The 14,980-nt window shown below is 39.9% G+C and overlaps 1 protein-coding gene across 1 annotated transcript in view; it reads left to right on the top strand.

Moving 5' to 3' along the window:
* Positions 1–14,980, top strand: part of PLXND1 (plexin D1) — a 135,050-nt gene that overhangs the window by 98,384 nt on the left and 21,686 nt on the right. Inside the window, exons 29-32 of the mRNA XM_015823471.1 lie at positions 333–436; positions 2,902–2,965; positions 13,092–13,126; positions 14,083–14,187. Coding sequence (XP_015678957.1) covers positions 333–436; positions 2,902–2,965; positions 13,092–13,126; positions 14,083–14,187 — 308 coding nt within the window. The remainder of the gene's footprint in view (positions 1–332; positions 437–2,901; positions 2,966–13,091; positions 13,127–14,082; positions 14,188–14,980) is intronic.

The raw sequence follows: 14,980 nt of genomic DNA, 5'->3' as shown, positions 1-14,980 counted from the left end.
TTTATTTAAATCCAGGTAGTTGGAAATCAGGGTGTTTTTTTCTTTGCGAAGTTTAAGTGTGATAGTGTTTTTATTGGTATATGGTACAAAGAGGGTCATAATACCCAAGTAGAGTACAGGGATTACAAATTATCTACTTGCAATGCTCTTAAAAGATTTCCTCCCATGGTTACTCACATGTGAGTCTAATGGAATAAAAATGCTTGCTACTTGGAGTACTCGTTTCCCAAATCACAAAAGGTGGCATCAAAATAAGAAAAGCGATTTATATTCTTGCTAACACTTGCTGTATTTCAGGCAACTTTTTTACTCATTCCGTTTTCTTTTTTTAGAATGGTTTGCCACAAGCACTGACAGTTACATCCTCCGGGACCTTGATGACACTTCCGTGATGGAAGACGGCAGGAAAAAACTGAACACCTTAGGACATTATAAGGTAAAAAAAAAGTATCATTGCTCCAAGAATTTCTTCCCCTTTAAGCCTGGCTTTCCTCAGAGGCCCCACGATCTGCTTCCTAAGCAGGATTAGCAGAAGCAAGCAGGAAGGTTGCCATAACGCCACAAGACCTTCTGGGGAATAGACATCTGCCCTGGCGAGAAATCCGTTAATATTGCAACACATCAAGACTAATTAAACACTTTTCATGCAAAACAAGATATTGCCGTGGAAGAAAAGGCATCGTTTTTCCCAGTGGCTGCCATCCATCCGTCCTAATTAAAATCATGCCAGTCCTCTTCTTAACAATAGTGTCAGAGTTCGCATTGATCTCTTATGGGAGCACGGGTTGCCCACAAAAGAAGCCTGCTTTATTTTTCCTTTGTGAAAAATAATTTCAATTTCATTTGAAGTGACAGTCATATAATTTAGGCCTTTCTTCAAAGCATTTTCACACGCATATACTAATTTCATACAATAGCCGTGGGACTGAGCATGTACTACTTCTGGGTTTTTCCTTCCGTTCAGTTGTGCCCGATTCTCAAAGACTGCCTGGACAATTCCCTGCAGTTTTCTTGGAAAGGTTTTTCAGAAGTGGTTTGCCATTGCCTGCTTCCTAGAACTGAGAGAAAGTGACTGGCCCAAGGTCACCCAGCTGGCTTTGTGCCTAAAGCTCCCAGTCTCCCATTTTCCAGCCTCGTGCCTTAATCACTATACCAAACTGGCTCTCACTACTTTTACAGTACCACAGCCTATTTCCTGGTAAGATAGAAAAGCGTGGGATAGACAGTACCACTACCAGATGGGTTCGCAGTTGGCGGACCAACTGCAGTCAGCATGTAGTCCTCAATGGAGCTACATCTATGTGGAGGGAAGCGTGCATGCAGTGGGGTTCTGTCTTGGGCCAGGTGTTCTTCGTCATCTTCATAAATGATCTAGACCAGGGGATAGAAGAGGAACTCATCAAATTTGAAGATGACACCAAGCTGGAGGGAATTGCCAACACTTTGGAAGATAGACTCGAGATTCAAAAAGTTCTTGACAGACTTGAGCGTTGGACCCTATCCAGCAAGAGGCAGCTGAGTGGTGGGAAAAATAAGGTCCTGCACGTAGGTAGGAAAAACTAAATGCATCGGTATAGAATAGGAGGCACCTGGCTCAACAGTAGTAACTGTGAGAGGAGCTAGTGGATTACCGCTTAACTATGGCTCAGCAATGTGCTGCAGCTGCCAAAAAAGCCAATACAATCCTAGGCTGCTTCAACAGAGGGATATCATCAACCTTGCAGGAAGTGATAGTACTTCTCTACATTGCACTAATCAGACCACATTTGGAGTACTGCATTCAGACTGCATGGTAGCAGTCTTCTGAAACTTAAAGGGCTGTCACAGGAAAGAGGGCATTGATTTATTCTCTGTAGTATCTGACAAGAAGCAGTGGGTGGAAGCTCGTCAGAGAGAGATTCAATCTGGAAATAAGGAGGAATTTCTTGACAATGAGAACAATTAATCAATGGAACAGCTTACCTCCCAGAGATGTGGGCACTCCATCACTGGAGGTTTTCAAGAAAAGATTGGGCCACCAGTTGTCTGGGATGGTATAAGATCTCCTGCCTTGAGAAGGGGGTTGGACTAGAAGACCTCCAAGGTCCCTTCTAGCCCTTTGATTCTATGATTCTACATCTGTACCTGATCTCAATTAAACCCTTCCTACTTTTAAGCTTTTATGTTTACCCAGTCTTATGGTGGCTATGTTTGTGAACTAGTCTGTAATCCAATATGTATTTCAAAAAAGCTCCCATTTCGGAATGCGTAAAGAAAATTCATATGTAGTTTGCAGAGAGCGCCTGCTATCAGAATATTACATTTCTGTCATCTCCTGTTCACGGATCTTTTGTGCAAAATCCACCATGTTTTTATTATTCTGATGTAATGTTTTCCACAGGCATAAGAAAAATAGAGAAATAATTTGTACAATATAAGCTTCTGTATGCATTTACAAAGTCCCTCTTTGCACAATGTGGTCTTCTTCCTAAGTGACAGCATGTTCAGGTTTACGTGCTTAAGGGGTAAATTACACTCAATTCACATTGTTATCTCTGCAGATATCTTAATATTTCCATCAAAATGCAAAATGAGAGTTCTTTAATACTTATATGCATATTAAAGATGTGACGCAGCATAATGTGGTTAAATTAGCCAAGCCGTTGATAACTCTAGAATCAATTAAATTAATTTGCAGCTGTTTTATTTTAAAGATCTGATAATGGGCAGAGGAGACAAAGGCGAGAGTCGTAAGCATTTGTCAGCAGCAAGTTGCAGAAAAATGCATGTATCCTAAGACGGGAGATTATAACTCTTTGCTAAATGTATTTGGTAAATGTCTCTCAGTCATTTTGCAGAAATGTCACAATGTAATTTGTTACTCGTTCCTAATAAGACTTTGCTTCTCCCTCTGGCTCATAGATCCCTGATGGTGCCTCCCTAGCTATGAGTTTAACAGATAAAAAAGACACCACTTTAAGTAGAGGTAAGTCGACACTCATTTTATTTCGTAAGTATCCTTGGATTTTTCAGGGAGGATTTAAAATTATTATCATTATTAAACATTCTATTTCATTAATTAAAAATTAAATACTGTGACAGACATCTGTGGTTTAGCCCAATTTGGTTTTGTGTTACTGAATGAAGAATGGAAGTTACAAAAAAAAATTGGGGAAATCTTTTTTTTTTTAATAAAAGATAGCATGAGAGGAGAAGGGTATGAATCCTCTCTCTTTCCCTAGTTTCTCAGTCTTCTACTTAATTTGCAGCCTCTACCCAAACAAAAGATGTACAGTTGAGTATCATAGATAGTCTGGCTCAATAAAGTAACATTGTCTTCATTTTTTAAAATGATATTGCATCTTTTGAAAATACTAAGGCTTTCCCTCAAATTTGCTGAGCAAAGCATTCTAGAGGCAGAAATAAATGTGAGCTAACTTTATAATTGGAAGCAGAATTAGATGGGGGGGAGGTTAGGTAAGAGTGAGTCCAGGGGATATAAGGAGGCACGGCCGAAAGGAAAGGGAGATTCAACCCTGCCTCTCCAGCCACGATCCCAATTAGAGAAATGTCCCGTGTTCTGTTAGGAGGTGGAAACCTCAGATTCCATTACACTTTGGATCCAACAAAAATTGTGCTCCAAAATCACTGATAATTCATCAATGCTCACCTATGACAATAATACACATTTTTTTCTCTTTTTTTAAAAAACTTTCTATTGATGACTAGGATTACAGGTAATTTATCACTGACTAGCCCCTGAAAAGGAAAACCAACTGAAAACACAATCCTGGAGGACAAATAGACCTCCATAAATCATTTTAGCTTCACTTTATTTTATCGATTATAGCTATATAATCAATATGGCTATATTTAAGAAGGCAAGGGGGAGGGCAGTTTTCATCTCATAATTTTAGACATAGCTGGAAGTGAGACCCTCAATGACAAATTGGACCAAACGGACCAATTGGGGCTGCTGCTTGCTTATCTTCTTCCCCGTAGTGCAGCAGTGTTCCTGTCCAAGCTCCTTGATGCTGTACCTCAGACATGTCAAACTCGCGATGTCACATGACGTCGCGCAACGTATCGGAACTTTTTCGCTGTTGCCGGCAATGGGGTGGACGCAGCTCCGGTATGATGAAACCGGCCCGTGGGCCGGCAGTTTGACACCCCTGCTGTACCTGAATTGGCAATGGCATTTCCCAGACTCATAGTTCTGTGGGATTTTAGCCACTCTTCTCTGACACTGGAGTCAGTAGTGGCTCCAACCATGGACTGGTCCAACTTAATCAGGGTCTAACCCACATTAGGTTTTCGTCTTGTGACAGGTCATACAGGGTTCATACCATGGGTGATGTTAATAGCAATCCCTTGTCATGTCCTTCTGGCCATAGAGTTTTCTGAGACTACCCCACTGCAGGGAAGTAGGACTTGTTCAATTGGCCCACTCTAGGCAACCAATACAGGTATAGTATAGGGGGTACCTTGCTCAATAGTAGTAACTGTGAGAGGGACTCGGAGTCCTAGTGGACAATCACTTAAATATGAGCCAGCAGTGTGCTGCAGCTGCCAAAAAGGCCAACACAGTGCTGGGCTGCATTAACAGAGGGATAGAATCAAGATCACGTGAAGTGTTAGTACCACTTTACAATGCCTTGGTAAGGCCACACTTGGAATACTGCATCCAGTTTTGGTCACTGAGATGTAAAAAAGATGTTGAGACTCTAGAAAGAGTACAGAGAAGAGCAACAAAGATGATTAGGGGACTGGAGGCTAAAGCATATAAGGAACGGCTGCTGGAATTGGGTATGTCTAGTTTAATGAAGAGAAGGACGAGGGGGGACATGATAGCAGTGTTCCAATATCTCAGGGGCTGCCATAAAGANAAGAGGGAGTCAAGCTATTCTCCAAGGCGCCTGAAGGCAGGACAAGAAGCAACAAGTGGAAACTAATCAAGGAGAGAAGCAACCTAGAACTAAGGAGAAATTTCCTGGCAGTTAGAGCAATTAATCAGTGGAAGAACCTGCCTCCAGAAGCTGTGAATGCTCCAACACTGGAAGTTTTTAAGAACAGACTGGACAGCCATTTGAAATGATAGGGTTTCCTGCCTGAGCAGGGGGTTGGACAAGATGACCTCCAAGGTCCCTTCCAACTATTATTATTATTATTATTATTATTATTATTATTATTATTATTATTATTATTGTTGTTGTTGTTGTTGTTGTTGTTGTTGTTGTTGTTGTTACTACTACTACTACTACTACTACTACTACTACTACCCATACTTTCTCACGTGAAGTATTAGTACCAATTTATAAAGCCTTAGTAAGGCCACACCTGGAATACTGCATCCAGTTTTGGTCACCACATTACAAAAAAGATGTTGAGACTTTGGGAAAAAGTGCAAAGAAGAGCAACTAAGATGATTAAAGGCCTGGAGACTAAAACATATGAAGAACGGTTGCAGGATTTGGGTTTGGCTAGTCTAGAGAAAAGAAGGACTAGGAGTGACATGATAGCAGTATTCTAGTATTTGAGAGGTTGCCACGAAGATGAAGAAGTCAACTTATTTACCAAAACACCTGTAGGCAGGACAAGAAACAATGGATGGAAACTAATCAAGGAGAGAAGCAACCTGGAACTAAGGAGAAACTTCCTAACAGTGAAGACAATTAACCAGTGGAACAGCTTGCCTTCAGAAATCGTGGGCGCCCCAACACTGGAGGTTTTTAAGAAGAGAATAGACCAGTGGTTCTCAACCTGTGGGTCGGGACCCCATTTGGGGTCGATCGACCATTTCATGGGGGTCGCCAAGCAAGGTTGTCCGCCATTTTTTTTGTCCGCCATTTTTTTCCCCTTTTCCGGCGGGTGCCTTACCTCCCTTGGGCTGGGCCAGCTGGTGGTCGGCCTGCTCTGTCTCTGCCGCTTGCCAGCTATGCCTCGGCCGGCGCAGGGGGCGGAACCACGCATGCGCGGCGCTCCCGGGCAGGGAAAGTCCTCGACTTACGACCGGTTGGGTAGTCCTCGACTTACGATCGGTTTAAGTCCTCAACCTACGACCGGTTTAGTCCTCGACTTAACGACCGGTTGGGGTCGCGGCATTAAAAAGGTTGAGAACCACTGGAATAGACAGTCACTTGTCTGAGATGGTACAGGGTCTCCAGCTTGAGCAGGGGGTTGGACTAGAAGACTTCCAAGGTTCTTCCAGCTCTATTCTGATTGAAATCTCCTATTCAACCACATTAAATTTGGTGTGTTACAAGCCAAGACTTTGGTGTGTTACAAGCCAAGCCAATCTGTTTGTATTTGGAAATCTCACAATATTTTAATCTGGTCATTTTCAATTACTTTTTCAACTATACGTTCCCACCAATTTTTCATTACTGGAACATGATAATTTTTACAGATGTTCCAGTGAACCATTTTGGTTATTGTATTATCTCATTATTTATCCTTTTATGTGATCTTCTTGCTGAGCATATAATCTACTGTTTCCTCTACTACTTTGTACCATCTGCATTTTGAATCATTTGGTGATTTTTCAATTCTGGCCTTGATTGCGTTAGTTTGAATATGTTGCTCTTGAGCAGCCGATTCCTTTTTTAAATGTAGACCATTGACAGCTTTTATCTTTATGCACTTCCCCTCAATCTTTTGAAGAAATTTATTATGCAGTTAGTATTACTATGGTTGATGACATTTGGCATTTTTATCCACCTATTGAGTCCTTCCGAGAATCTGGAAGGAGGAGGTGGGAGGGGGAGGAGGAGGAGATTTAATCATGAAGGGCTTTAAAGTCCTTCGTGGTTTTGAGATCAGATTACCTGAGAGACCATCTTCTTTCATTTGTTCCTACCCATCTAATCTGGTCTGGCAGGATGGACATGCTCCAAGTCTTTTCAGCCAAAGAATGTAAGCTAGTGGGAACCACAAGAGATGCCTTCTCTGCCATAACTCCTACCTCTGGAATGTTCTCCCTCCAGAGATTGGGATGGCCCCAGCCCTGCTGGCCTTTTAGCAGGCCTTGAAGATCTGGTTATCTGCCCAGGTCTGGGGTCCCAAGTGTTTGAAGGACTCCGGTTCTTGGTTATGTTGACACCACAACTAATTATAATATCTTTGGCTGCTATATGTATCCATTTTTTATTGTACTCAGTTTTAATTGCTTTTATGATTGTTTGCCACCCAGAGTCATGGGTTTGAGGTGGGCAGCTTTACAAATTAAATAGATAAATAAATAAACTGATAAAGAATAATTGACCCTAGATGACTTAGTAAGCTAATAGTGTACAATAACTTTGAGCCTGAGTCTCCTTTATCCCATTGGATATTGCCAAATTAAATCTCTTATTCAACTTTAGGCTGAATTTATTAAGTCACTGCAGGCCGATATTTCAGTTTTCTGTTTAATTGCACTAAATATGTGCATGGTACACCAGTAATCAATATTTCTCTTACCTTTATGAATCTCCCAAGTGAGCATTCTTATGTGAAAAGCTTTTATTTATTTATTTATGTTACCAGTGCTTATATCCTTCTCCAGTCCTAACATCTGTGGGCAGATAATAAGAGAAAACATACAAAACGGGTAAAAAAAAAGAGAAAAGCATGTAACAAAGTGCTAAGAATTAAAAGCCCAAAGCATATTTGAACAAAAAGGTTCTTCTAGTACTTCAGCCTGCCCATAATTTACTATTTCCTTCTGAAATCTTATTACTAGTATCCCCAGTATGTCGTTTATGGACCCAGGTAGCACCAGACATTTCCTTCAGCATTCACACAAACTTTTTGTCCCTTCTAGTGGAGAGTGTCTATGGAAGTTCTCAGTCACCCAGGTCATGCTTGTCTAGTGAAGAATGGTTTCTAATGGAGAATGTCTACATACACTAAAAAGAGAAATGCAAGCCTCCAGCTTGATTGTCATGTCCCTCTTCTCTTCTTTGTTCATCTAGAATAAGATTGGTGTCAGCCCTACACGACCAAGAAACATATGCCCTATGTGCCTAAAACTACTTTTAAGATTAGCTATAGTAATAGGCTCTTGCAGGCTTGAATGTGCTCTTGCTCTCCTTTTTATCTTCATGTGAATTTTGGGTGTGTCTGCCTTTTTTAACCTCTCTTCCCTCATCTGAGCTTCTGCAAGATTCATCTAGTGAGCAGATCCCTCTCTTTACTCTCTACAGTTAGGCAACCTGAGGTCCCATGGTCAGATACAGTGCCCTGAATCTCTTTTACTGTTGGCCTCAGAGTTCTTGCTTAACCGCAGTTGCCAAAATTCAGCGGCTTACTTTCTCATCATTTTGATGCAAACACGCAAAAACAGCTGTGTAAGCTCCAAGATAGATTGAAGTAAAAAATAATAATAACCATAACTCCTTCCTATAAAACAACAGGGGGGAAAAAGGAAATCCTGGCCCTAGTCGTACCACAACACAACACTCTGCTCTATTACTGCTCTTGTAGTAGCCTTTGAAATAAAAAAAACAACGGAACACCCCCAAAATATAGAGCTGTTACAGAAGAAATATCCAAGTCCTGGGAAAGTACCATAAGAAAGAAACTCCAAACAACCCCACTTCGATTAGATGTAATATGAAGTAGAGAGAGGCTTTGACTGGATTTCAAAATTCTGCTACAAGACTTTCACTCCATTAAAGTGCAACCCAAGATGCCTTCTGATGCCTGTTTTCTGACCTTGCCTACCTCAAAGGTGAAAATCCTTGCCCTGCAGCATTCTTGGAAAAGAAAAGGATGGGAAAAGATGTTAGTTTTCAAGAGGAAAGGAAGGGAAGGGAAGGAGGGAAGGGAAGGGAAGGAAAGAAGCAAATGAAAGGAAAGGAAAGGAAAGTAGATCTTGGGAGTTTGGGCTGGGAATAGCAGATGGTCTTAGAATATTATCATTGATTATAATCAAGCAAACCAAGTGTTTACAGCTCTTTGTGTTTGCACCTGTATTGCCAGAGAGACTGCTTTGGGGCGGGGGTGGGGGGAGGCATTTCGTCTGGCTTTTAAAGGTTGTTGCTTTAAGATTGAATATGATAGCTCTGTTCCTCTTGGCTTTAATATTATATTTTAATTCTGTTGTTTTTCAGTTTGGTTTCTGGTATTTTGTTTTGTGTACTGCCTAGGGGAGCTCTGTTAGAAAAGAAAGCTGGTAGAGAAATGGATTTATAAATAAATACTGTCAGGTATGTTTTCTCTGAGGAAATGGCAGTAATGGTAAAGGGTGAATTTTTCTATTTGAACTCCAAGAAAGAGACACAGATACCTATTATGCTATAGAAGCATGGAAATGAAACCAGATGGGTTTACCCTATGAAAGGTTTGGCAGCTCCGAATTTTACAGTGAAAGTTTCTTTTATTTTCTTGGAGGTTTCCAGTATGCATTTAGCTGATATAGATCCTGCATCTACATGGAGGGCAGTGAGTAGTGGGCTGCCCCAGGACTCTGTTCTGGGCCCAGTGCTCTTCAATATCTTCATCAATGATTTGGATGAGGAGATAGATGGGGAACTCATCAAATTTGCAGACGACACCAAGCTGGCAGGAATAGCCAACACTCCAGAAGATAGGCTTAAGATAGAGAAGGATCTTGACAGACTTGAACACTGAGCACTATCTAACAAAATAAAATTCAATGGTGAAAAAAGTAAGGTTCTACATTTTGACAAGAAAAACCAAAGGCACAGGTGTAGTATAGGTTGTACCTTCCTCAACTGTGAGAGGGATCTTGGAGTCCTAGTGGACAATCACTTAAATATGAGCCAGCAGTGTGCTGCAGCTGCCAAAAAAGCCAACACAGTGCTAGGCTGCATTAATAGAGTGATAGAATCAAGATCAGGTGAAGTGTTAATTTCAGACTTGGTTTAATGTCATGGTTCCGATGCTAAGACCAACAAAATCAGAATTCCGAGGCTAGATATTTCCTCAAAGAACATGTTTATTGGTTACAAAATATCGGCATGGTCAAAAGTGAAACCAAGTCTGAAATTCCCTCCAAAAAGTTACACTATTACAAAGTCAAACTTCCCACCCCAGGGCTATGCAATCAACTATATTCCCCAATAGAATAATTTGGCAGGCTTTCTAACTAAACGGCCAACCCACTAAACTAACTGATAGAATGGCCTTGGTTCCCCCGGGGCTAGCAAAAATACTCCACACCCCCTCCCTTTTTGTGGCAACCTAGAATGAGCTAGATGGCTTCAGCCAGGTGCGTTATAGAGTTGACAACCATTTTATAAAACCTTCGTAAGGCCACACTTGGAATATTGCATCCAGTTTTGGTCACCACGATGTAAAAAAGATGTTGAGACTCTAGAGAAGAGCAAGAAAAGATGATTAGAGGACTGGACACTAAAACATATAAAGAACATTGCTGGAATTGGGTATGTCTAGTTTAATGAAGAGAAGGACGAGGGGTGACATGATAGCAGTGTTCCAATATCTCAGGGGCTACCACAAAGAAAAGGGAATCAGGCTATTCTCCAAAGCACCTGAAGGCAGAACAAGAAACAACGGATGGAAACTAATCAAAGAGAGAAGCAACCTAGAACTAAGGAGAAATTTCCTGACAGTTAGAACAATTAATCAGTGGAACAACCTGCCTCCAGAAGCTGTGGGTGCTCCAAGGTTTTGGAGGTTTTTAAAGAAGAGATTGGACAGCTATTTGTCTGAAATGGTATAGGGCAGGGGTATTAAACTGCCGGCTCATGGGCCGGTTTCATCATACCGGAGCCGTGCCCACCCCATTGCCAGCAATGGTGAAAAAGCTCTGATACGTTGCACGACGTCACATGACGTCGCAAGTTTGACATGTCTGGTATAGGGTTTCCTGCCTGAGCAGGAGGTTGGACTAAAAGACCTTCAAGGTCCCTTCCAATTCTATTATTATTATTATTATTATTATTATTATTATTATTATTACTACTACTACTACTACTACTACTACTACTACTACTACTACTACTACTATTATCAGCACCACCACCACCATCATCATCATCATCATCAAGAAATCTCATGCCATAATAAATCCATCAGACTCTGAGAAATAATAACCCTCTTAAGACATTATCATTTCAGGCTTACAAGTTATTGTTACTTCAGGTGGGTTTATAATCCATCTTTAAATTTTACATTACAAGATAAAAGCTCAAAGGGAATCTAATCATCATTCAAAAAGAGGTTCTTTTTCTGTTCAAAATGAGCACCCTCATGAAACTAAGAGAAATTTCTGTAGCTTGGAAGTAATTGACCTATCATGACATTGCTTTGTGGTGAGTGACTGGATTTTGCAAAGCTGGCATGTCTGCGGCAGTTGGGGAAAAATAAGCTACAGTAATTTATGTTGGTGAATCCTACCATTCATCTAAACGCCTTCAGTGACATCCACAAAACTGAGTAGGATTGATGGCTAGACAAAAGAAAGACAGAACAGAGACACTTAGCGCCCTGTTCGCTGCAGTGCATGACTTTCTTTGAATAGTAGCCAGCAGTCTGAGAGAGAAAAAATACGTATATGGATGTCCAAAGAGCAGCAAACAGTATTTTGGCAGAGCTATAAGGAGGCCCAGGCCTGGAGCCATCCATAAATACAATATAACTTTGGTCATCAGACTGGATGTTATGAGGTCATTTTCTTTCCTTTTTCTAAACAGTATGCTTCTTGACCCTTGTTCTTCAATGGCTGTCTTTTCTATTGTGACACATCAGCTGTCAATCTCAGTCAAGTTCAGCTCCTGGGGCAGAATAGCTTTTAGCTGGATAAGTAGTTTACTAGTAAGCAGGTCAAGTTTTCAGCAGTCACCATAGCACTATGGAGCTGGAACTGACCAATAAAACACTCCAAACCTACTGTATTGATGGAAAATTTCAAAAAGTCACCATTCATGAAAAAGAGCATAGCAACTATGCAGTGCTGTTTTGTTTTTCTCTAGAAAATAAAATATGTGAACAGAAAGAATGTTTGTGTGTGTCTGTGTGCACACGCTTGTCTGCCTATCTCTCTGTCTGTCAGCCAGATATGAAAGTAATCTTATGGTGTAGCCCATGATTTTTACCCAACATTTTCCTTCACACTGGCAAAACAATATCCCTCTTCAACCTCTACTATATCACTTTAAAGCTTGTCTGATCCTGGGGATTTACAGTGTCGGAAAGAATCAACTGCAGAGAATAGTAGAGAGGCTCAGGGTAAATCCCCATTTTTGGATTTCCTACTCCAGCAGAGATCTCCCCTGTATCTCATGAGAAACAAAAAAGGCCTCTTTGGCTCCAGACCTCATTGTGTCTTTCATTGTTTGTATCTGGCATAAGGTAATGAAATGAGCAGCAAACTTCTGTTTATTTTTCTTGTTAATATAAGCAATTCACTCACAGCTTGCAGTGACCACACACAGTATAAATGTGTTTCAAGTGTTTTGGATAACTTTTGCTGTAAATGAATAGATATAAATATCCTGTTGCTGGAGCATGTGTTAAAGTATATTATTACATTTTTCCCCTGTACTAAATTCATTTCTTACTGTGTTTCTATGGCCAAAGTCTAATATAAATAATATTAGTTTCAATAAACATTTAATATTTATGTTAAATATGTACTCACAAATTTGATAATAAAAACTTGACATGTTTTAGTTTTTCTCTGTTCAGACTTCTACCTCAGATATGTAACTAAATGCAGGTGGAGGGACTGATTAGACTACCTCTAGTTATCAGATGTAAGTTGATGCTTTCTAAAAATCTGTTCAAGGGATTGATAAATAATCAGTGATGAAAGGCAGCCAGAGCCAAACATGACTAGAAATAGCTTAGAAATTGAAAAGCAGAACTGGAATCTAATACTATACATTCCCATCTCAGGCCCATGCATCTAGTTCTCAAATTATATTAAAAAAACAACAATTTTTAAAAGCCAGGTAAAAAAATATTTGACTCAGTTAATCTTTCATGGGATAATGGTACTCAGATGAGTCTTTAAATGCAATAAGCTGACGTGCTGATCATCTTCAATAGTAGATATCATTTGCTTTTGAAGCAGAAAAAACATGCTTTGCAAAATAATACACTAAGCAAATTCTTCCTTTGCTTTTCTCCTACTTTTTTCCCAGTAAAAGATTTGGACACTGAAAAATACTTTCATTTGGTGAGTATTCTGTTCCAAGAAGAGTCCATGACATTACTCTGCCATTCTAGGTGGGCCAGACAGATTTTCCTTAGAGAGAGGAAGTTTTCCCCCACACACCAGAAAAATATATGAGTGACCTAGTATAGAGAAATGAAGTCACACCCAAATCACAACAGCTTTATGCAAAGCTGAGGAAAGAATTACAAAAAATAATGTGATGGTTGGGAGGCAGGCCTGGGCCAGTGTACTATAACCAAATCTGTTCCTAGTGAAACAAGCCCCCCCACTTTTCCCCTGCCTTACAGTTTAGTAGTGTATAATCTAAGGACAGTAATGCTGCACATGGTTTATTGTAAAGGCAAATGTAAGAATGCTTTCCATATGCACAGTGTATGCGGAACGATAAATTTGTCATCCAGTCAGTTTATTGGCCTAGGATCAGACTCATTGGGGAGGGGACAGTTTAGACCCTTGAGGTTCTTGCGTTGTTTGTGTAATAGGATAATAATTGAACACACAAATTTGGCAGAGAAAGGAACACATTCAATTTTTTTAAATCTGAGTCTCAATCATAATCTTGTATGTATTTCTAACATATTTTATCTTCCTGATGACTGCCAGTTATCAGAAGGGAAAGAATTGTTATATCTAGTGATATTTTAAACAGCTGAATTCATTATAAACTGAACCTATTGCAAAATTCTTCATTCACTGAAAGGAGAGGGGAAAGGAAAGGAGGAGGAAACAACCAATACAGCTGGCAATAGTATAAATTATATTTAATATTGTTCCATTGTTAATAATCTCATTGCTCTGGTTTATAGCATAAAGAAGTAGTCTTTCTTCTTTTTTTAAATTAATGCTTTGTTGGCAGCTTTTATATTTAAAAAATCTTTGTAATAATCATTCATCATCTGTTTGTATCTGTGTGGATTTTTTTCTTTTATTGTTATTGTTGTTTGGCCATTGTTCAGGTCCTTCCCACAGATGAACTAAATGAAAATAAAAAATCTTACCGACAAAGTCATAGAAAAAAAGTTCTTCCTGAAATCTACCTAACCAGATTGCTTTCCACAAAGGTAGGACATTAGAGGTGCTCTCAGTGAAAAGATTGATCCTTGGTATGAAATTATTGATCCCAGATGTCTGCTTTGGCATATTGCAAATGTTCCAACTGACTAACAAAATCAAGTTCCATTAAAATTAACTCTGAATTACCCAATGTTTTACATTACATGAAAAAAATAGCTATCTTTATGATTGAAAATGAAATTTTGTAGTGTAATCTTGTATATATATTTTCTCTGTAAATAAAGTTCTATTACATTTAATGGAACTTGTTTTTAGACAACTGTGCATGAAATGAAATTGCATTTAGTAAAGAGTAAGGAGTGTAGTGGCTCACATGGTTAGGACACTGATTGACAAGCAGCAAGTCTGCGTTCGAGACCCAAGTGCTGTAGTGGGATGGAGTGAGCTCCCATCCTTCAGTCCAGCAACTGCTGGGGACATGAAAGGAGCCTCCAACTGGGCATCCCCTGGGCAACGGTGATGTCACCAGCTAATCCTTTCAACCCAGAAGCACCTCGGTGCTTCCGACACATGTGCAAAGCGAGTAAAGAGTATATTTCATTGAACTCACCAGAAATACATTAATATTTTTAGTTATTATTTATTTATTTTATTTTATTTATTTATTTATTTTATTTAATTTATATGCCGCCCTTCTCCCGACAGGGACTCAGGGCGGCGCACAACATATTTAAAACCAGAACATATATACAATCCCCCCCTTAAAACCGAATTAAACCGAATTTTAATGTTGCGTCTTCCGAATATTTAAAACCCAATGTAAAATCCACCCTAGGTCAG

The sequence above is a fragment of the Protobothrops mucrosquamatus genome, unplaced genomic scaffold (assembly GCF_001527695.2).
Source record: "Protobothrops mucrosquamatus isolate PMUCROS unplaced genomic scaffold, P.Mucros_1.0 scaffold1880, whole genome shotgun sequence".
In the NCBI taxonomy this organism is placed as follows: domain Eukaryota; kingdom Metazoa; phylum Chordata; class Lepidosauria; order Squamata; family Viperidae; genus Protobothrops; species Protobothrops mucrosquamatus.
This window is presented reverse-complemented; position numbering and strand designations above follow the sequence as displayed.